A 22,421-nucleotide genomic window follows, 5' to 3' on the forward strand; every position below is an offset into this window, starting at 1 on the left:
TGTTCGTCTCCCCCCAATTAAATTCTGAATTCTTGCGAAATTTCTATTTTTGCATGTGCATAAATTCTCTAAGAATCAATTGAGAATGTGTAAACTTTATCTGATCTTGCAACGGTCTTGTACAAAATACGAACAGCTGCAATCTTTGCAGATGTTTTTGCTTTCACAATATCAAGTTAGTTTGAAAGAACTCCTCGGCCTTGTTTTTTGTAGGCAAAGTGTGTTCCCAGTCCGAAAAAATTTTTAGTTGGATCGGATCCACCATTGACCAGTGTGACCAGAAAGGAACACAGCCCGTGGCTCCTTTTTCCCTCATCTCTCTTCTTTGTTCACCTTTGGTTGTGTTGCTTTCTGGTGGGACGAGTCCACCAGCTCAACAGTGGATCTAGTCCAACCAATAATCTCGTCTAGATGTTTGCTTTCTGCAACAACTTAGGCTCAAATTGGCAACGATCTTCTAATGAGAATGTAAGATATATGATTTTAGCTGGGAGCATATTTGAGATGCTGCGATTGGGTAAGTCCCTAATCGAGTTGGATTTGATGGATCAACCAACCACCAGCGAAATTAGCACATAGGAAGCACCTATTCTGTGCCTGCTCATGGACGCTCCATCGCACCATCAAAGCCTTGGATTTGGACTCTCTTGTTCCTCCCCCCACACCAGAGGATGCTATGCAAGTCGCTAAGCTAATCGGCAATCTTCTCAGATTCCCAGCTGATTTTGAGTTGGCTACCAAATTGATCCACGTATGTTTGCAGCATTGTTGCTCAAGTTGGTAGCCAAATTTTGAACCATATTTATGCCTATGAACTATGCATTAGGTTTGTTTTTGTTTCTTAGGAGCCCTCACTCCCCGATCATTTTAAGGTGAACTTTGATGATAGCCTACCTACTTGTAGAAACAAAGCTGGTGTGGCGTCTGTGATCAGGACCAATTCTCCCGACTGGTTGCGACAAGAGAGCGACGCTCCTTCGAGATTAGTTTTGGGAGAGGAGCTTAAGGCAGCGTAGGAGGGCATCTTCTATGCAAAACAGGTGTTAGGTGCTGGGAGCATCATCCTTGAGGGAGATTCGGCCGTGGTGATCGAGTGGATACTAGAGAAGGGGTGGAGGGGGGATGAGCATCCACTTCTTAGCAATATCCAGTGGCTAGTGCAGGAGTGTGATACTTTCTAGGCCGTGCATGTATACTGAGAGGCGAATAGAGTTGCGGGCTGAGTTGTCTCCTATATTGTCAACCATTCTAGAGAGATCCTCTAAACCCGACATTCTACTATTCCTCCTTCATTGAGTTGTCTTCTTTTTTTTGACTCTATTGGTTGTGCTCTCACGAGATTAATATGAGCAGCTGGTGTACTAAAAAAAAAATAATTGTGCACCGGTCATGTCGGCATTCTTTGCTCGAGCACTCCTTTTGATATTGAAAACGAAGATGCGGTCCCTTGATTATGATTTAAATTCTACTCTTTTTTAAGATCTCTTGATGATTATAGTCGGAGGAGATTGTATGACCTTCATTCTGATTTAAAATTTCAGACTGCTTTGAGACACGTGCCTCGTTCGATCACTGTTTCGCCCGCTGGCTGGGTTGGTAAGCGGAAGGCAAGGGCCTGGCGACCTTCTCCTACCTGACGGCACACAAGACTGGTGGTTTCTCTGCTCCTTCATTGTTTTCTAAATCTTCTTCTTCTTCTTCACCTTCTTTCTCCCTTATTTTCCAACCAAACCGCGGCCTCCTGTTTCTGTTTCTGTTTCTCTGCTCCTTCATTATTTGATACCTTGCTATTCTTTTTTTTGGTACAAATTGTTTGCTGTCTTTTCAGATGATAGTAGGAATATTTGTTTGAATAATTTCTTCTTTCAGAATTAAGGTTATAAAGCCTCTTTCTTAGAAGAGCTTCAAGACTTCATGTGGTTTATGGATGCAACTCAACTTGAGACACAGCAGGAAGATTCACCAAGGAAATTGGGTGGGTGGTTCCCATGAAAAATTTATGTAGCTTTGGTGCAGAGAAGTGCCATCACCCCTTTTTGCTCTCCCAGATTGGTGTGGCGATGTCATTCATACTTTTTAGGCGCCAACCCTTCATTCTACCAGAAGAAAAAAAAAATGGCAACGCTTCTTCTTCTGCTGCTGCTGCTCTGCCTGTTTATACTTTCTTTGCATAATTGTCTCTGAAATCTGAGTTATTGAAATACTTCTTCAATCATTCATGATCTGATCATAGGCTTGGCTCAATGGCACCCCTAAGGACATGGACTCCTGGCATCACTCTTCTTGAAAACATGAAACCTATCTTTTATCAAAAAAAAAAAAATGCAACCTATCTAAAACCTTTATTATTTGCCATTATATAAAAAATAATAATGGCCTTCTCTCGGTGTATGTATGTATATGTCGGCGTATGTTTGCAAGTTTAATTGGAGGACTGTGGTTCCACCGGCAGTCAGCTGCAGCCGTCTCCTCTTCAGGCACAAGACCACATACGATGTGTACGGATAAAATGGCAGATCTGAACCTCCTCTTTCTCTTGCTCCCCCCTTCTTCACGTTTGTTAATTTTTTTGCTTTAAGGTTCTTGTTTATAAGATTTGATATATTAATTTATTTATTATTCTTCTGCATGCCACCTCACAAGGGCCTGCTTCCTTCCTGAAGCCTCACAATAAGGCACGGTGGTGAAGTTTTTTTTTTTTTTTTTTTTTAAATAATGTAAAGAGAAGGCAAAAGGAGCCATACGGTTTTAGCCAAAAATAGTTGTATTTAGAATAGAGACGAAGTGCAAAAATGAGCTACATTATCAAAAAAAAAAAAATAGATATAAATAAAAAAAGCTAAATGGTTCCAAACTAAGTGTCTGATTATCAGAGCAGAAAATATTGATGCTCGTAAAAAGAAATAGATTGCATTGATAGCCGCCGCTAAGATTCTAGCAACCCAAATGCTCGTTTACCCTATTCTGGTTGGTGAAAGATCTGGCTAATAAAATTAATTTTATTAATTTTGAGATAAATAATTTTTAGAAGTCATTGGATTATGCCATGATATCTGACATATTCTAACTAGCAGAGGGAATGATTGAATGAATATATCAAAACCAGACACAACGACCGAGTATATATTATGTGCTACAAAGAAGCTAAGCTACAGTGAGACGTTGTTCCTAAGGGGAAACCCAGCAACCTCCCTGATAATTTAAAACAAAAAATAAAGTAAAAACAAAAACAAATCGACGGTGCCGCAACATCTGCTCTCGGATGCGCGTTAGCCTAACGGATGCAGGAGGGAGAACAGAACAGAACGAGACGCGATCGGTCCGTCGACTCATCTCCATCAGACGGCCGGGAATTCTTCCTTATCCGCCCCCGAACCGCCATCGTCGGCCGCCGTCACGGCGGCGGCGTCGGCGGCGGCGTCGTCGTCCATCACGACCTTAGTGGCGCAGCAGCAGGAAGAGGAGGCCAAGGCGTTCCTTCTCTGAAGGAACTCCCTGTTCTCCTTCCAGACCTCGCCGTTCGCGTAGACCTCCTTCTTCCAGATGGGCACCGACGCCTTCACCTCGTCGATGAGGAAGCGGCACGCCTCGAGCGCGTCGGCCCGGTGCACCGCCGACGCTGCCGTGAAGACGCTGGCCTCGCCGACTGGGACGGTGCCGAGGCGGTGGGCGACGGCGAGGCGGCGGAGGGGCCAGGCGGCGCGGGCGGCGGAGCAGATGGCCCGCAGGCGCCGGAGCGCCATGGGGACGTAGGCCTCGTAGCGGAGCTCCAGGACGCGTTTCCCCTCGAAGGTGTCGCGGGTGGTGCCCTCGAAGGTGGCGATGGCCCCGGCGGCGGGGTCGCGAACGTGGTTCACGTACCGTGCGAGGTCGATCGGGGTCGGCGACGCCTCCAGGATCTCGATCAGGTCCTCCGTCGCCTCTCCTCCTTCCGCCGCCATTGGACACGAATTAATCCCCGGTTCTCGGCTGGCCGCCTTTTTCCTCGCTTTTTCCTTGTCAACGCAACCGAAATTGGGGACGCCCAGAGCTCTCGGTGCCGTAAGCGAAGGCCAAGCCCCATTGAAAATACGGGATTGCCCTTGCTGCTCTTCATTTTATAGCACTATTAAACTGCGCATTATATTAATAATAATGTAATTTTTTTTAAAAAAAACTCATTAAATAACCTATGATACATTTCTTTTCTTAAATTCTTTTATTTTGAGGCTAAAATCTAAAGCTAAGGTTTGCAGGCTGGGCTGCAATCCTAATGTAGGCCTCGAACCTTTCATTCTGCGGCCACGATGACCAAATCCAATTTTGGATTCTCTATGGTGGTCGTTTTGCGCCGTGCTCGAAGAGTTACCAAGTCGCTCATCTTGGAGATGGAAAACACTAGTGTAGTTCCCTTTCTTTTCTTTTCTTTTTTTTTCCGTAAATCAACTGCTCATACTGCTCTAGCATAAGCACAGCCAGCTACATCAGACTATGCAGTCCCTTGACCATATGTTAGAAAGGCCAAGAGAGAGCATCGCGTTGTCATGTAGCATGAGACGGTATTATTGGCTATGGTCGGTGCCGATCGTTGGAGGTGATCGATTACTAAGTTCCAAGCCCAGCACTATTGGGCTTGAACAACTTTTTAATTTTTCATTTAATTCATATTTAATTCATATAAACCACATATAAAATCTGGGAGCTTTCTCACGTTCCTCACCATTATTGCATTGCACCCAATTTGATGTCCCGTTTTGTTAGGATGAGTTTGAAGCGGCATCCAGAAAGGAACTTATGCTCATGGCTGTCCGTGCTCCCTTGCTATAAATGGAAATCAAGATTTTGTTTGAGTAGAATAAATTTACAAGATTAGCTTAAAAAGGCGAGAAGAAAAGAGAGAGAAAAAGGTTTGGGTTGATTGCTTACACAGGGTCTTCAATATGTCCAGAGCACTATGAAACCAAGCTCCCACGGTCGTATGAATTAACATGACATTGGACCGCACAGATAACAAGAAAGAAAAGATCGAAATTATAGCAGAACTTCAAGAAAAATGTCATTCCTCTTGGTAGATACCGCTAATTACAGAGTATTGGTCATTATAAAACATAGAACGCTACATACGAGGTCGCAACATCAGCTCTTAACATCATTCCATGGTTGGATAATACTGTAAAATCCAATTGCTAAAACTTTTTAGCTGCCATAACTCCTGAGCTGAAGGCGCTCTTAAAAAAAAGAACTTTCTCATGGAACCAGCCTCTGTGGATCACGAGGGAAAAGCGATGCTTTGCGTATGTTGTTGAGAGCACAGAAAAGCATAACCACTCGCTCCAGGCCCACACCAAATCCACCATGTGGAGGTGCACCATACCTGCAATAAAGTGAACCAGATTAGTATAAAGTTAAGTTCATTATGCAAAGAACAAACCTACCATCCATTTCAAAATCAAACATGGCACAAAAATGATAATACACCATTCTTGTCAATGCATTGCGACGACCGACAAGAAGCTGTGCTGATCAACATCTAACAACTTCAGAATATGCAGCCTTCAACTTGATGCGCTAACAGATAATAAATAAGTGCCACCTCATTCTGGTAAAATTGCTTTCTTCTTTTCTCTCCTGTTTCTTTCCAGCCTTTACAGCGGATAGGCTAGTTAAAATAAATTATCAAAGGTGCTAAAGTCATACGTGACCGGTTGACCACAGATGAAACTTTTTCACAAGAATAGATCACAAGATGCATATTGGCTACGACCTTCAAGTTGCACTTTGGAGAAATTGGCATCCTGGGTATTAACTTGGGTCTTGTGCTGAACACCAAGAAAGATCCTATATGCATGCAAATGAAAACAAGCAGACTGTAGTATTCTGTTGGGGTGCCATTATCAGAAGAGAGCATGCAACGAAATCTATTCCACAATCCATGAGCGTGCTTAGGCAAGGAAAAAGTAGGTAAGGCAAGAGAGGGCAAAGGCGAGAGCCAGCCTCTTCTTAAATTTCCTAGCATGAAGGTGAAAAATCAACCAATTCTACAAGTCAATCATAAGAACTTCTAATATGACAATGTACCCTTCTCTATCCAATTTTAGAGCAAGTTTACACAGGTTAGAACTTATGAAATTTTTACCACCAAACCATTCCCATGAAACTCAAGCATCACGTACAATATAGGGTTTAAGCTTTTCATATTGATGCATCGCATACATCTTCGTAAAAAGCTTTCTTGCTTTTTGGACAGGAAACAGATTGAATATGGATCGGATACTAGTACATACATATCCATATTAATTTTGTTTGACGAATACAAATATGGATACAGATTTTAGTAGAATGCAAAAAATCATATATGGATACAAATACAGATTAGATAGTTGTCAATCCATATATGTATCCATTTTTTTTTTTGACGGATATGGATACGGACACGGATATTAGTTGGACGCTCAAATTTCTATTCATATCCGGATATAAAAACGGATCCGAATGGATATAACCCCATCCACTTTCACCCCTTCTTGCTTTTAATGGAAAAACACGAAACACAAGAAAAACTACAACAAGTACGAAACTATAAAGACAAAAAGTTAATTCATACCGGAATGAGTCAATGTATGTTGATATAGTCTTAACATCAATTCCACATGCCTCTGCACGTTTAGTCAATAATTCAGGTAGGTGTACTCTTTGAGCCCCTGAAATTATCTCCTCACCTAGAAGAAATGTCAAAACAGATTAGAAAACAGCAGAACATTGCAAATTTCCAGCAAATCTTACAATACTATTGAAATCAATTTTCTACATGGTTCCAAGTTCTAGACTATCTTATGTGACTCAAAATCAAACAACTTAAGTAACAGGCTCAAACATGAACAGACATCTATAATTCTTGGTACAACATTTACAATACTTTGTCATTTTTATTACAAAATTCTGATATATTATCGTTTAGATATCATGGTAGGAAACTAAAGAGCATGGTAATGTGGCATGCATTGGGTAAAAATCTCCAAAAGCTAAAAAAGGTCTATTAGGAAAAAGCTCCAATTTAGACTTTTGAGGCAAAAGATCTAATTGCGATGCTTCAGAAAGCTTTTTTTTTTTATAGGAAATCTAAGATATTATTATTTATTATATTATTTAGGTTAAATATCAAAATAATAATTTATAAATTAAGAATGCTTTATAATAATAGTTTTTGATAGTATAAAAAGTTAACCAATTAAAACTACTATATAATATCCTTTATCATCATTTTCTAATACTAAAAGCATTTTCTTAGTTTGATTACCAAATAGATGTTAAAGTTTCATAGCACTTCAGAAATATAATTAGCAAGTAGCAAATATCTTTTTATTCAAAGCTCTACTATCCAAAGCTCTATAAACAAATGCTCTACCATCTACAGCAATGCCAAACAGGGCGGTGTTTAGTCTACATTTGAACAAATGGTTTTTCAAAAATATAAAAACCAATAATCAACAAATGCAGTAAACAACTAACCTATAAAATTAGTAGGAACTAAGCACTTCATAAAACCTCAAAACCAGAAATTTTTGCATAGATTAGAGAAGCCTGGTCCAAGGAAGAGCTTAACTCATTTTTTCCATCCTAACTCTTGTATATGACATCCTTAGCGGACAGAGTTACCACTAAAAGACAAATATAATAATTTCATCAAAAACTATTCTTAGATACTGCTTTAAATGGATTATAAATTTATCTGCTCTATAGTTGACAGTAATAGACTAAGGCCAAAAAACTAAAAGGAAAATGAAGTATATCAGGATTCACAATACAGCCAAGGAATGGATTTCAACATCAACAGCAAAAATAACGATTAATACACTGCTGATATGCAGGCAAACAGCTAGCACACACTTGGCAAGCATTGTACACGTATGTTCATGTACCTATATTGGACATACACCCATAACTGGTGCGCAAAAATACCACAAGTACACAAGCAAATTCATTTTATTTTTTGCAATTACGTTAGTCTTAATTACTTGCCAGTGGGCAATAGGCATGCTTTGACCACTCAAACATGTTTCTTGACCAATCTAACCCAATGTTTTCATGAAAGCCCCTACTAAGACAGGTCTTGCTTGCGTGCTCTTATATAGGTTTTAAACATGTCTATGAAGAAGCCCAAAAATATCATAGCAGTTTGGGAGGAACAAAAAATATGACACCAAAATCATTGGATTAGAATATTAAACACAGGTGGCTCTGGTCATACTTTGTGCAATCTAACTAGAGAAACAACCTATGTAAGCCTGGAACATAGCTCATAATTGTAATTAGCTAGGGCACAGGTCACTCTGTACCCATATCGCCCGTTGGCTACATGCTCTCCATACCATTCTGATAATTCTGTTTCGCACTAGATATTTAATGGCATGGTACAATACAGACAGACGCATAACATGATTTTTTTTATGTAAAAAAAATGAATTACAACATTATTTGTAATCACAGAACCACATCTTAGGGAACGAAGGCATGCATGTAATATAAAAAGATTTTGCAACTTGAAGAATTTCATCATATGTAAATGGTACCACTAGAACTTACAATATTATCAGAGTATACAATTTTCATTCACATCACAATAAAAATCGCTGAGACTATAACCAGCTACCATCATAGAATTTTCAGCAAGCCAATATGTAGATTTTACTTCTCACCTCGAATGAAGACATCAAATGAGTTACTATATGCTGGATCATCATAACAGGGCATGGTGTAGAATGGTCTTACGGCCAAAGGATACCGATAAAGAATATAAAAATCAGTGTCAAACCTGTGTTGACAAGTAAGAAGATCATACGCTTAGCGAACAGTTCTCACATGAAAAGAAAATGAACAAATGATATTGTGATATTATAAACTCACTTCTCACGAACAAGCCGACCCAATGTTTTCTCAGCCTCTGTATTTAAGTCCCCAAAAGGGTCAACCTCTATTCCAGCTTCCTGTTAAAATGAGTTGAACAGATCTTGTTATTAAAAGAAAAGCCAAGCAGAAATAGCATTCCAATCACAATTTTATTTTTCATTGTTAGATGGCCAACAAGATAGGTCATACTACCAGTTAACTAAGAACCAAAAGATAGCTTTACAGGTCAATTGTTTTTGTGGTGTAACTTCTTACAAAATTATAGCTACTTAGCCTTATTCAACTCACTGCTGCTTGTAATTTCAATCATTGGAAATCAGATAATTCTTTCTCTAAATCATACACTTGTTAGTCTTTACATCTCTTTGCTGAGCTAATAAATATGATATTTGTGCAGTTAAAACTTTCACAGAAAGTTCCCTGTATCAAGTTCCAAAATAATATCATTACTCAAATAGAAAAAGAAAATCCCGCATATCATTACAATTAAGTTCAGTAGTTGCATGCCCGTGAGATTGAACATTTGTTATCATATCCATTTAATTCAAAGATAACGGGCCATTCACTGTAAATTAGTAATCCTCACTTATTTAACAGCCATCTTCAAAATTCAGCCAAGTCTGCTGCCAATACCCAACGGTAATTATTCAACAAACTTATGTCCTGCTTCAATCTACATCTATCTTCAATTTGGTATCTAGTTCTGGTATCAAGCATAAAACATCATATTTCTTCTTTAAGCATGTAAGACTCTAGGAGGTATATGACAAGTGTAAGTTGAAAAACAAAAAGATGACCATTGGCACAGGAAAAACTTAAAGAAGCATCAGAATAGGATAGAGAATATATCAACAATGATAATTATAAGCTAGACAAAGGGTAGGCACCTTAAGCATTTCGACACCCTCCAAAAAATTGAGCCGCAAGGTTTTCCTCAAGTACTGTAATACATACAGGTTAAGCATAATCAGAAGCATAGATAGACAAAAGGCAGGAAAACAGAATAGTTTGCCGTAAGTAGACAGACTATCAAGTGGATGAGATTCAATGGTTTAGCAATTTTTTTTAGAGGATATAAAAGTAATGTCCTTAACCTTCAAAGGTTCAAAGGGATATTGTCTGTTGATTGCATCCAGTTCCTTCTTGCAGTTCTCGCTCAAATGGTCAAACATTGCAACGAACAAATGGTCCACGATATCACAAACCTGCACAAACAATCCAAAGCTTTCATGGTTAATCTGATAAATGAACTGAATTAAAAGATGTATAACACTTTATTCCTACCTCAAAATAGTGTTCCTTGATCTCCATTTCAACATCAAGACCTACAAATTCACATAAATGCCTATGCGTGTAGGAGTCTTCTGCTCTGAATACAGAACCAACTTCAAATACACGTCCAAAACCACCACATATTGCCATTTGCTTGTAAAGCTGAGGTGATTGTGCCAAGCAAGCAGGTTGCCCCTTGTAGTCCAGTTTAAATACAGCTGCACCACCTTCACTTGATCCAGGAACCAGCTTGGGAGTATGGATCCCTACAAATCCCTTGGACAGCATAAATCGTCTAAATATCTGCATCATTGCACTAGTTGATTCACAATCCAGATTCCATTTTTAAGATTATCATGACATCTTTTTTTTTTTATTTTGTAAAATTATGATAAGTCGAATGGAAGGGGGCATTTCTCGAAGAGATGGTAAAGGCTTAGATTGACTAAGTGGGTCTAGCAGCCACTTTGAATAAGAAAAGAAAGAACCAAAGGTTAGGTCTATCCCCAGTTCTCCCCTCCCAAGACCCCAGAATGTTGGGAAAATAATTTGACAGTGTAGTTGTACGCTAATTAGAACAAAAAATTTCCCACATTATAGACAAGAGATGAGCTTTTAGAAAAGCAATTTAGGGCAGTTCCTGTTGTTTGTCAGTTTAATCAAAACAGATGATGATAAACATGAATGCAGGTTGAATCCTCTTTATATTATCTTGACGAAAGCAGATAAAGCTCTACCCATCTCTCTCTCTCTCTCTCATACGCGCGCGCGCACACACACAAAAGAAAACAGGAATTCAGGTGAGGCACCAAATTTATTTTCAAATTTACAAATTATATTTAGAAACAAGTCTTATGAAAAGCAGCCAAACAGGGTTTTGAGTACAAAATACTGTTTTTTTTTTCATTTTTGGGGACATATTTCTGCATAACCTAAAAACCAATTTGGCCCTCAGGTAGGACTCACAATATCTGAGCCATCTCAAATGACATTGTTGTTTGAGAAGATTGAGCACTTACATCTTCGACATGACATTGAATACGGAAAGTCGCTTGATTTGCAGGAGTACGCAAGTCGAGAACTCTATAATTCAAACGAGTGTCCTGACCAACACGAACAAGCTGCTCTCCAGTCTGTGCCACTTAAGTTGTTGCATTAGAAGCTTGATCATTAAACAAAAGTTTACAAGGAAATACATGAGTGACTAAAAGATAGCACCATTATTCCAAATTGTAAAACTCAATTAACTGTTATATGGAAAACACAGCTTCCATCAAATTGGTTTGTCACTGTTACTTCTACATGCAAGCAAAATTGCCACTAGCTCTGTTGCCTGAAATTTTCAGATTATAAAACTTACCTGTTCAGCTTTCTCAAATTCTGTCTCACTTCGTGCTGCATCCTCAATATTGATAGGCAAATTCGGCACAGCTCTATTGATACAGTAAAGCTTCCTCACTTGAACTTCCACCTGCAGAAAGACCATGAACAGTTGAGTTTGCTATTACTCGGAAAAAGATAAACTAAACTGGAATTTTCATGGTACAAGACCACCAAAACCTGTAGAAAAATACATATACAATTATCAAGGCAGTGTATCCCCTTGCAGGAAGTAATAGCAGGGACAAAAGATCAAGTTTTTTTTTTTTTTTTTTTGGTGAGAGAAGATAAAAGATCAACTTCAGCTACCGGCAGGTCCAAATATTTTCCAGTACTTTCCTAGTAAAAGATCAGGTTCAGCTAATGGCAAATCCAAATATTTTCCAGTAAAAGAATGAGGTCATTTTCTATCAATGCATAAACTGATAAGCAAGAAGCCTAAAAATTAACAACACTAAAGTAACAAGCAAAAGATAGAACTTGAAAGTCAAACAGCCTCCTGATGGTCCAGACAGTAACATGTTTTTCTATTGATGCAAAACAGAGGCAAATATTGCCTATAAGAGCCACCAAAAGAAAGATGTAACTGGCTTCTTTTTTCTTCACTTGAATAAGAAATCAAAAGCCTATTGTTTCACATCAGTTTGAGAGTCTTTCTGCTTCTTTTAGGAGTGTATTCATCCATAGCAGTAGGGGTTGTCTAGCCAATCTTCTTGTTTTTTGAAAATTTCTTTTGCATCAAGGTTTGGATTTGCAGAGTTACTTTTTCATGTACTTAATGTAACTAGACCTCATCAACAAGATAATGGAAGGGCAGCAGGAGACCAGTGTCAGTGGCAGCCGCAATCTTTGAAGGAAAAAAAAAACACTCGGGAAACTCCACGAGTCAAAACCTAGCTTCAAGCAAACAGTCAACAAAGATTAAGAAAGAGTCGAGACCTCGGTAAGGCCTTTTTGATCTTCCTCGTCTCCTAATTAAAACCCTTGGTTGAAATCTGATCTGATTTTCTTTTTTCTCCTTTTTCCTGATTAACTGAGAACTAGGGTGCTAAATTTCTCTCATAAATCAAGAAGAATATATTTTATTTGACATTGAAAAGAAGATGGAGTAATAATGAGATTCTTCCTCCTCTACCTTCGGTGGAGAAGAATTGTAAGTCAAAAAAAAAACCTCCTGTACCATAAAGTTTGGATCTTTCGAAACCCTTCCTTAGCTACGGATCTCTCCACTTACAGTTTGCGGTGCTCATCATAAAATCATTCAATCGCAGAAAAGAATTAATAAACTTTTAAAACAGAACCTACAAAAATGAGAGACAAAGACGGTCTACCTGCTGCGTGGTGCCCTTAATGGGATCCTTGGGAATGGAGACGACCCCTTCGACGTCGACGATGGACTCCTTGCTGAGCGCCGTTGCGAACTTGACCATCTGAGGGCTCACCCACTCCTTGTTGACGACCAGCACGCACTGGACAGTGCTCACGTACTGCCTCAACACCAGGAACGCCATCTTCTTGCTGACAGGCCTGATCGCCTGGGCCGCGCCCCGGATCAGGACCATCCGTTCCGCCAGCTCGGCGTCCAGCGACCCGATCTCCGCCCACTGCCGGCCGCTGACCGCTTTGGACTGGATATCCTCCGTCGGGATGTCGCCGTAGTTCCCAGAGAAGGGGTCCGCTTCTGCGGCTACGGTGGCGGCGGCAGCGGCCTCTTGCTGCTTGCGGAGCCTCTCGGCTTTCTGGGCCTCCTTCTTCGCCTGCTTCTTGCTGAGATTCGCCAGCTCGGAGCCGTTCTCTCCGGCGGGAGGAGGCGTCTGGGAGGATTCTGGCTCGGTGGATGCCATGGTTTCAGCACGCCAAGAACCCCGAAACCTAGAATAAAACCCTTTCCAGAGAAGACGTTTGCCCGCTTGAGGGATAGAGAGAGAGAGAGAGAATTAAAAAAAAAAAACAAAAGACGACGTTTTTCCCAGGAATTGCCTCCTTGGTGGTCACGTTTGCCGTGAGGAGGAGCGAGGAGCGAGGAGCGACCCGACCCGACCCGACCGGACCAGAACACAAACAGGAAGCGGGACAAAACAAGGGGAAGAGATGCTCCGGAGCCGGGTATGTTTACCGGGATGGGGGGTTCGTCCAATCCCATCTTCTAAGGGTCAGAGGAGAACTCGTCAGCGTCGTCGAATCGGCGCCCCCAGTAAGCATTAGTCGCTCGTTTCTATGCAACCTCACCTTCTACAATTCTTTACCTATTTGTAATGGGCAGAAAATCTTGTAGAATTTGTGGAATGGAAAAAAAAAAAATCCATGGGAATGGCTTCCCAGCCCATCCAAATCACTCCAATGGTGGAAAAGAATTGAGAACTCCATTTATTGAATCTAATAGACTCAAGAAGTCAACGTAAGCACCTTAAGGACAAGGGATAGAGAGCTGCCTCCGGAGCTCAACGATATTCTGTTTTCTAGTTTCATTAGGTACATTCATACACATATTGTATAAATTATCTATCTTAGCAAAAAAAAAAAAAAATTAGACTCAACATTCTAAACTAAATACCAAAATAAAACAAATCGGGCTAATCAATTTAGCCTTGATTGAGTTGGAGAGGAAAAATTTGAGAGTTGAAAGTAACCAAGCTTTTAGCAGATTCAAGGGTGAGCAAGCAAAATTCTTTTATCAAAAAATTTAATTAAAGTTTTTTTAAAAAATAAATAAATATATATATATTATAAAAATAATTTTTTATAGTTTTAAAAAAATTATGTAGAATATAAAAAACTCTAATTCTCATAATAGAATATTTTTTTAAAAAAATATATAATAGATATTTTACATAATTATTTAAAAAATAGATGCTTAATCAAATATATATATTTTAAATATATTTTTTTAGTCAAATCAAAAATATAGAAAATATTTTTTAAGGCATTGGGGTGTCATTTTTGAAAAATTATATTTTAATAAAAAATATTCTTTCTTAAAACAAAAGAAGTTCAAAGGAAAGAGAATTCCGAAGATGGGCTAATGGTTTAACTAAACTCAAGCATTCCGTTTGCGGGCGTGCTGCAGTTTCACCGCGTGGCGACGGGTATGGTGACGCTTTTTTTTTTTTTTTTTTTTTTTTTTTTTGCTAAAAACGGATATTTCATACAATACGTGTACGAATACATCCAAGAAAATCAAAATAAAGCAACTCGCGGAGCGCATGTGGCAGCTCCTCCTCCCCCGACCAAAGGGTATACCCTGAGTGATGAGCCGCATGGGCCGCCACCCAATCGGCTGCCCCATTAGCTTCTCTAAATACATGTTGAGCCTGAAAGGCTCGCTCATCTCCCATCATGCTCCCTATGTCGCGGATCAAAGGGTGGTCTGTACCATCACCCGTCGCCCCCCTCCGAATCCATCCGATGACCGTGGTGGAGTCGCCCTCCAAAATGATCGACCTGGCTCGCAGGATCATCCTCGCATGGCGCACGCCCGCCCAGGCTGCTCGAAGCTCTGCCTCCGGAACCGACGTATCGAACAGCTGGCAGCCACCTGCTGCAACTACCCTGGAGTGCGGGCCTCGTATAACAAAGCCCGCACCACCCCGCGCACCGCCGTCCAACACCGACCCGTCAAAATTGACCTTGAGGAAACTCGGGGGTGGGGGCTCCCAGGTGAAAAACACCATATGGTGGGCTGCCGAAGCAGAGGGGGGGCCCCAGGTGTCCCGAGCTGTCAAAGGTCTGTCTGAAGAGGTGGTGGGTACAAACTCAAGGGCCTGAACACGAGCAAGCTCCGCAGCAAACCTCGGTGACACCCTGCGGTCGCCGAGAGTACGAGCATTTCTTGCCAGCCAAATCTGGTGCGCTGTGCAAGTCGCTCTAATAGCCTCCTGACACGTCCCGGAACTGGGTAGCCCCTGTCGTATCATGTGAAGGAACTGTGGCCTGTCACTCCGGGCCTCCTGCGAGATCCCGGCCCACTGCCATGTCAATCTCGCCCATACACACTGAAAGAGCACATGGTCTACCGACTCCACAGCCCCACACGCTCCACACTCTGCAGGGATCCCCCAACCACGCCTACTCAGCGCAGCTCTCGTCGGAAGGCGATCCCAGAACACCTTCCATAAGAAGAGGGCTACCCGCGGGTGGAGACCGTGCCTCCAGATCCATGTGCAATCCGGCCCCCTCTCCCGTTCTGACTGGATGACACGGGAGAGGTCTCCTAGCCTAACACTGGCCTGGCTCGATGTGCCCCATACCCTGACATCCCGCCCCCCACATCCTGGTAACGGAAGAGACCGGATCCTCGCTGCGAGGTGTACCCCAAATAGCTGTCGAAGTCTAGTATCATCCCACTCTACTCCACCTCCTGCCAAAAGGTCGCTAACCCGTAGTCCCTCTACTGCCTCTACATCGACCATGGTCGGCCAACGCCTCAATGGCACGGTGTCCACCCATGGCTCGCTGGTCACATCAATGCTCTGCCCGTCGCCGATCAGCCACCTGGTGCTCGCTAATGCAGTCGGTAAGTGCCTCACAATCTCACGCCACATGAAAGAGACTCGGCGGCCCCTCCATGCCCCCCCTAGGCCCCCTCGTCCATATCGGGCTGCCATCACCTGACTCCATAGGCTATGTGGCTCAAGTATAAACCGAACTGCATGCCGAGCGATGAGCGCCTCGCGCCTCTCCATCAGGGACTGCACCCCAAGACCGCCCTCACTAATAGGACGGCAGACCTGCTCCCAAGCCACCAAATGCACTCCATGGCCTCCACCGTGTGAGCCCCACAAAAAACTCCGAAGAAGACGCTCAATCCTCAACAAGGTCGTCTTTGGCATAACAGTGTTGGCCATGAGATACATCGGTATGGATCCCAACACTGATCTGACCAAAGTCAATCTCCCCATCATGGATAGGGAAGATGCTCTCCATCCCTCAAGCCTGCTCTGTACCCGCTGCACCAGGCCCGAGCACTCTGCCACTCGCGGTCGTCGGCCGGTGATGGTAACTCCCAGGTAGGTCAGCGTCCCCTCCTGCTCTGGTATCTGCAGTAACCCCCGGATCTCCTGTCGAACTCTGGACTCCGTACTGGGGCTGAAGGTAATAGCTGACTTCCGGAAGTTCACTCTCTGGCCAGACGCTATGCAATAGTCCGTCACCACCCTGCGAAGAACCCGTGCCTCAGCCACTCGTGCCCTGGTCAAAAGAAGACAATCATTAGCGAAAAATAAGTGGGAAAGGGGTCGGGCCCCTGGTGCCGGACTATACGGCACCAGCTCCCGGCTAGCGCAAACTCTCTGCAAAGCTCGTGACAAAGTATCAGCACAAATAATAAACAAGTATGGAGATAAAGGACATCCCTGCCGTAGCCCCAATGTGGACTCGAAGAAATGTGAGGGCGTGCCGTTGACCAAGAAGGAGAACTTTGGTCCCCGTACGCACCCCATGACCCATCCGATCCACTGTCTGTGAAAACCATATGCCTCCAGCGCCTGCTCCAGAAAGCTCCACCTGACCCTATCATAGGCCCTCTCCATATCCAGCTTGATGGCCATCAAGCTGCGCCGCTTCGGTGCTCTCTGAAGATCCCACATCATCTCCTGAGCCAACAAAACATTATGTGAGATATTTCTACCAGCTACAAACGCCCCCTGCTCCTGGCTAATGATGCCTGGCAAAAGGGGCTTCATTCTGCCCACCATTATTCTTGCCACGACCTTATATAAAGTCGTGCACAAGCTAATAGGCCTGAAATGACTAGGCTCAACCGCATCCGGACGCTTCGGTATAAGCGTAACGAAAGTGGCTTTCCAGTCCTCCGGCATAGCAGCCCGGGAGAAGAAACACTGGATAGCCTCCACCACACCTCGGCGGAGAATGCCCCAGTACTGACGAAAGAAAAAAGGCGGAAAACCATCGGGCCCTGGGGCTTTGTCTGCTGCCAGTGCCCAAACTGCCTCCTGCACCTCCTGTGCCAGCACCGGTCGGATCAGGGATGCCCTCTCGACATCACCAATACCCGTCTCCACCCTCAAAGGGCGGAGCCCATCACTGACCTCCTCATCCTCCGTCCATCTGGCGCGGAAAAAGTCAAATAAGGTCTGTCGGACCGCCTGCTCGCCCTCCACTCGGTGGCCCGAGTCATCCCGCAAGGAATGGATCATGCTCCGCTGCCTCCGAATAACCGTCGACCGATGGAAGAAGCTGGTATTACGGTCGCCCTCACTCACCCACTGCACACGGGATTTCTGACGCCAGAAAATTTCATGCTGCCGTAGCAGGGAGTGGTGAGTAGCTAATAATCCCCGAAGGTCGGACATATCGTCCTCCGGGAGTACACCCCCCAGGTCTTCTCTCCTCTGCAACTCCGCAATCGAGGACTCTACCCCCTCCAAACGTCGGAATATGTTGCCCACAACCTCACGATTCCAACGGCGGAGACGCCTCTTCGTCAGCTCCAGGCGGCGCGACACCTGCTGCATGGCATCACCACACACCGGAGTACGCCACGCGTCACGAACTACGTCCCACGACTGGGGGTATGATAGCCAAACCTTCTCAAAATGGAAGGGGCTATGGTGGACATGTACCGATGAGGTGGATAGCAGCAGGGGGCAGTGGTCTGAGGCTATCCGGGGCAGATGCCTGACCCGGGAAGTAGGGAACCGGAGGACCCAATCAGGGGATGCTAAGGCCCTATCCAGACGCTCCCAGACTCTAGCATTACCTGACTGGTTGTTGCACCAGGTAAACTTTTGTCCGGAAAAACCTAGGTCTACCAGGCCGTTCCGCAATATAAAATCGCGAAACTCCCTCCTGTCCAGCCTATCTGCAAAGGCTGCACCCCCCCGCTTCTCATCCTCACCCTGGATACAATTGAAGTCACCAACCACCACTACCGGAACACCCTGAGTGGTGATGTTGGTGATCTCCTGCCAAAGGACTCTCCGAACTCTGTGATCCGTACTCGCATACACACCACACAGTACCCACGGAGCTGCTCCCGGTTCTGAAACTATCATGACTACCTGTTGAGGGCAATTGTGGAAAGCATCAATTGTCGCCACTCCTCGCCGCCAGAGGACCAGAATGCCTCCCGACAGCCCCCGAGAGTCAACTGCGTAGGTCTCCCAATCCCTTTCCAAACGTCGCCTCAAACGTCCAAGTCCCTCTCCAGATAATCGAGTCTCGCATAGGAAACAGATCTCCGGACAGTGAACCTGTACTAGTCGCTTAAAAGATGACATGAAGGACGGCTTGGCCGCCCCCCTACAATTCCATGCTAGAATCATCATGGATCACAGTCCACATAGTCGGCCTCTGATCCATCCTCCCCTAGGGTCGCAGGGACGTCCACAGGCTCAACGCCCTGGCTGCCCCCCTCCTCCTCCCCCCCGTGACGCTTAGACCGCGACCGACATTTGACGATTCAAAACCGACTTTTACGCCGGGAGAAAAAGGAAAAAATAAAAGCACGAGGCGTCGACGCCGCAACAGAGGCAAGAAAGAAAAGCAAGCGAGAGGAAAAAGAGAGAAAAAACCGACGACTTTTTACTCTCCATCTCACTGGTCGTCTCCGCGTCCCGTCTCCGCGCTCATTTCCCAGCCCCACCCTCTTTATCCTCCTCTCAGCCGCCAATTTCGACCTTCTTTCTCCTTTGCGATCTCGCCCCCGGCGCCTAGCCGGTGTATCCCTCTTGATCGAGGTATATATCGAAGTATTCGGTAGTTTTGGGGCTCAGATCGAGGGATTTCTTGGTTTCCAGGTTCCACGACGCCTCTAGTGTTTGATATATATGTTTCTTTTTTATTTGGCCTTTTTCTTTGGATCCTCGGTTCTTTCTCGTGACTCGTGAGGATTCGGCTCTCAGATGTAGGCATGTAGCCGAAGGTTATCTTTGAATTTGATTGCTGATTTTCGATCGCCGGTTTTCCAAATCGTGTTCTGGATCTAGCTCGGAAGGGAAAGGAGCACCGAACGAAGTACAAGTGGTGCTAATTCTTGGGGTATTATATTTCTTGATTGGTACGTTTGTGTTCCGGATTGGAATGGCTGCATGGATATGTTAAGAGTTGTATCTCTTTGAGCAATTAAAGACTAACTGATCAAAAAAAAAATTTCCTTGACAAAGCTAAACTGTAACGGGCGACGGTAGATGCCGCTGAGTGTTTGAAGAAGCTGACAGCATCATCTTGCTGGGTTGCATGCAAGATGGCGGAGGGTGGCAAGTTCACAGGAATTATAGGGAGGAACGGTGGTGGTAGTGGCGATGGAAACGTAATTGGGAACAGCTTCTGGGACATGGGTTTCTACCGGAAGCTTGAGGAGGGATCCCACATGTCCATAGACAGCCTGCAGGTGAGCAACGGCGGTGACTCTGTGGCCACGTCCTTGGAGAACAGCAGCGTCGGGTCAAACGATTCCCATACCAGAATCCTCCATCACGCTGGCCTCCGTCCCGTGCCCAGTGCCAACTACTCGGTGGGCCACAGCGTGCTGCGCCCACGGAGGGTGTCTCATGCTCTCATCAATGAAGATGCCTTGGCCCAAACCTTGATGGATCCTCAGTATCCCACAGGGTCTCTCGAGAACTATGATGAGTGGACCATCGATCTGAGGAAGCTCAATGTAGGTACGGCCTTTGCTCAGGGGGCTTGTGGGAAGCTTTACAAGGGCATTTAGAATGGAGAAGATGTGGCTATTAAGCTGTTGGAAAGGCCGGAGAATGACCCGGAGAGAGCACAGCTGATGGAGCAACAGTTTGTACAGGAGGTTATGATGCTGGCTACCTTGAAGCACCCAAATATCGTGAGATTTGTTGGAGCTTGCAGGAAGCCAGCAGTTTGGTGCATTGTAACAGAGTATGCAAAGGGTGGCTCCGTCCGACAGTTTCTGATGAGAAGGCAGAACAAGCCAGTGCCGCTGAAGCTGGCCGTCCGGCAGGCACTGGATGTCGCCAGGGGCATGGCCTATGTGCATGGATTGGGGTTGATTCACAGGGATCTCAAGTCCGACAATCTTCTCATATTTACAGATAAATGCATTAAGCTCGCCGACTTTGGAGTGGCCCGTATCGAGGTGCAGACCGAGGGCATGACACCGGAGACAGGAACTTACCGTTGGATGGCTCCGTACGTATGCTTACATTACTTATAATCTTCATGATATATGGTGCTAATGTCGAAGGCATTGTTCTGCATCTATCACTTTGGCTAGTTTGTTAAACTGCTGTTGCATCACCCATGTAGAACCTTTTCCTGTAAACTTGTGCTCCTACAATCTTCCACCAAACACCTCGTTGGACATGAATGAATTTGTTATTCATCTATGCTAATTAATGACAAGTATGTAATTACAGTAAATACGATTAAACAATATTTTGTTTTCACAATAGGAGTCTTACCAATTTCAGGATGATCTTTTCAAGTAGGCCATCCATTTTGAGATTCTTGCTTTTGTAAAAGATCTGCTGTCATCTCGTTTAAGTTCCATAACTGCTTGGTTGCGCATGCTACAACTCTGTTGTATCATAACTTTAGTAAGACTTACTACTTTGATGTTTAAACATGATGTGGTGATGTCACTTGACATGCGGATATCATGAACGTTGCTAATGCTTCAGCATAGAACATTTTTAATTATAGTTGGGCTATGAATCGTGCTATATAGGCGACTGTCATGCTAGATATTTTCAGGTGCTACGCATGAAGTTGTATATATATATTTCAGCTGGTACTCTCATTTTATTTTTGATGTTTATACATGAACATTGGCTGTTGAATTGCTCTGTTTGAGCGCACCCTCCTCTTGATATATTGCAGGGAGATGATCCAGCACAGACCTTACAATCAGAAAGTGGATGTTTATAGCTTTGGCATCGTCCTCTGGGAGCTTATAACAGGCATGCTTCCCTTCCAGAACATGACTGCTGTGCAGGCAGCATTCGCTGGTGTCAACAAAGGTGTGCGACGCATGATTGCCACCCTGCGCTCCGTGAGATCATGACCCGCTGCTGGGATGCTAACCCTGATGCACCTCCTCCCTTCCATGAGCTCGTTGGGATGCTTGCGATCGAGTGCACACTCAGAGATCATGCTGACCGTCCGTAAAGCACGCTTCAGGTGTTGCTTATCTCAACCGATGACTGCTGACTAGCGAGCCTCGCGCATCACCACTACTCCTACCGTAGATGGATTAGAGAAATTTGCCGCCTTTCATGGGTTTTAAGTGCTTGCTCTTTCAGAAAGAGTTGTTAGTCTGAAACATCCTTGTATCAAGCTTCATAGCCTATTCCATCTTTATCTGAACATTAAAGTACTAGTTTATCAGATCCTACTCGCCGGTGACCGGTTACGTTGCATCTGATGCAACCAATGGACATATAAAGAGATTACATCAGATTTGTTTCATGCACTATTGAAGTTTTAATGCCTCGTGCCAGCTTAGAAAGAACAACACGGTGGATGAAAGGGCAGGAGGAGGCTTTTCTCCTACTTTGTCCATAAATGGCTGGAGACTGGAGCCTTGATATAAGGCATTCAAAATATGTTGTCAAAATGTAACCACTTGTGGAAAATGTGCAGGAAAATATTATGAGAATTAGTAGTTGTTAATTTAACCCTTAACGTTGGGGTAAAAACATAGTTAAAGGGATGCAAGCAAATATGTGAAGTGGGACTTTTCGGTGGTTACAACTAATGTTCGCCGTACCAGTATTGGACCCCATTTCAGTGCCACACTAGTATAGTGTCGGTACTAAGGTACGAATTTTTTTTTGCGTACTGAGAGTCGGTACGCCATCCATATTGGTACCGAATCAGTACAGTACATCCGATATTATTCGGTCCGGTACAATACGGGCATACAGCATACTAGGGTCACAACCCTCTCT

General features: G+C 43.8%; 2 protein-coding genes and 1 pseudogene across 2 annotated transcripts; 1 reads left to right on the plus strand and 2 right to left on the minus strand.

Moving 5' to 3' along the window:
* Positions 1–3,083: 3,083 nt before the first annotated feature.
* On the minus strand, positions 3,084–4,073 carry LOC103715548 (molybdopterin synthase catalytic subunit). Its single transcript, XM_008803218.4, has one exon. The coding sequence runs from the start codon at positions 3,939–3,941 to the stop codon at positions 3,339–3,341; it is 603 nt and encodes a 200-aa protein (XP_008801440.2). The 5' UTR covers positions 3,942–4,073; the 3' UTR covers positions 3,084–3,338.
* Positions 4,074–4,987: 914 nt separating this feature from the next.
* LOC103715549 (aspartate--tRNA ligase 2, cytoplasmic-like) lies at positions 4,988–13,542 on the minus strand. The gene is made up of 10 exons (XM_008803219.4): positions 12,870–13,542; positions 11,519–11,629; positions 11,178–11,291; positions 10,171–10,461; positions 9,981–10,091; positions 9,774–9,827; positions 8,884–8,963; positions 8,676–8,791; positions 6,584–6,698; positions 4,988–5,353 (listed from the first exon to the last, which is right to left on the minus strand). The coding sequence occupies exons 1-10, from the start codon at positions 13,380–13,382 to the stop codon at positions 5,227–5,229; spliced, it is 1,632 nt and encodes a 543-aa protein (XP_008801441.2). The 5' UTR covers positions 13,383–13,542; the 3' UTR covers positions 4,988–5,226.
* Positions 13,543–19,037: 5,495 nt separating this feature from the next.
* LOC103715550 lies at positions 19,038–22,148 on the plus strand (annotated as a pseudogene).
* Positions 22,149–22,421: the final 273 nt, after the last annotated feature.

Source organism: Phoenix dactylifera, chromosome 7 (assembly GCF_009389715.1).
Source record: "Phoenix dactylifera cultivar Barhee BC4 chromosome 7, palm_55x_up_171113_PBpolish2nd_filt_p, whole genome shotgun sequence".
NCBI classification, from domain to species: Eukaryota; Viridiplantae; Streptophyta; class Magnoliopsida; order Arecales; family Arecaceae; genus Phoenix; species Phoenix dactylifera.

Bases quoted from the DNA above. Each gene is read 5' to 3' on its own strand.
- LOC103715548 (XM_008803218.4), bottom strand. From the start codon at position 3,941: ATGGCGGCGGAAGGAGGAGAGGCGACGGAGGACCTGATCGAGATCCTG.
- LOC103715549 (XM_008803219.4), bottom strand. From the start codon at position 13,382: ATGGCATCCACCGAGCCAGAATCCTCCCAGACGCCTCCTCCCGCCGGA. The intron at 11,630-12,869 runs GTAGACCGTCTT...GTCTTTCTGCAG, and splicing joins TTAAGGGCACCACGCAGCAG to GTGGAAGTTCAAGTGAGGAA. The intron at 9,828-9,980 runs GTTAAGGACATT...TATGTATTACAG, and splicing joins ATCCCTTTGAACCTTTGAAG to TACTTGAGGAAAACCTTGCG.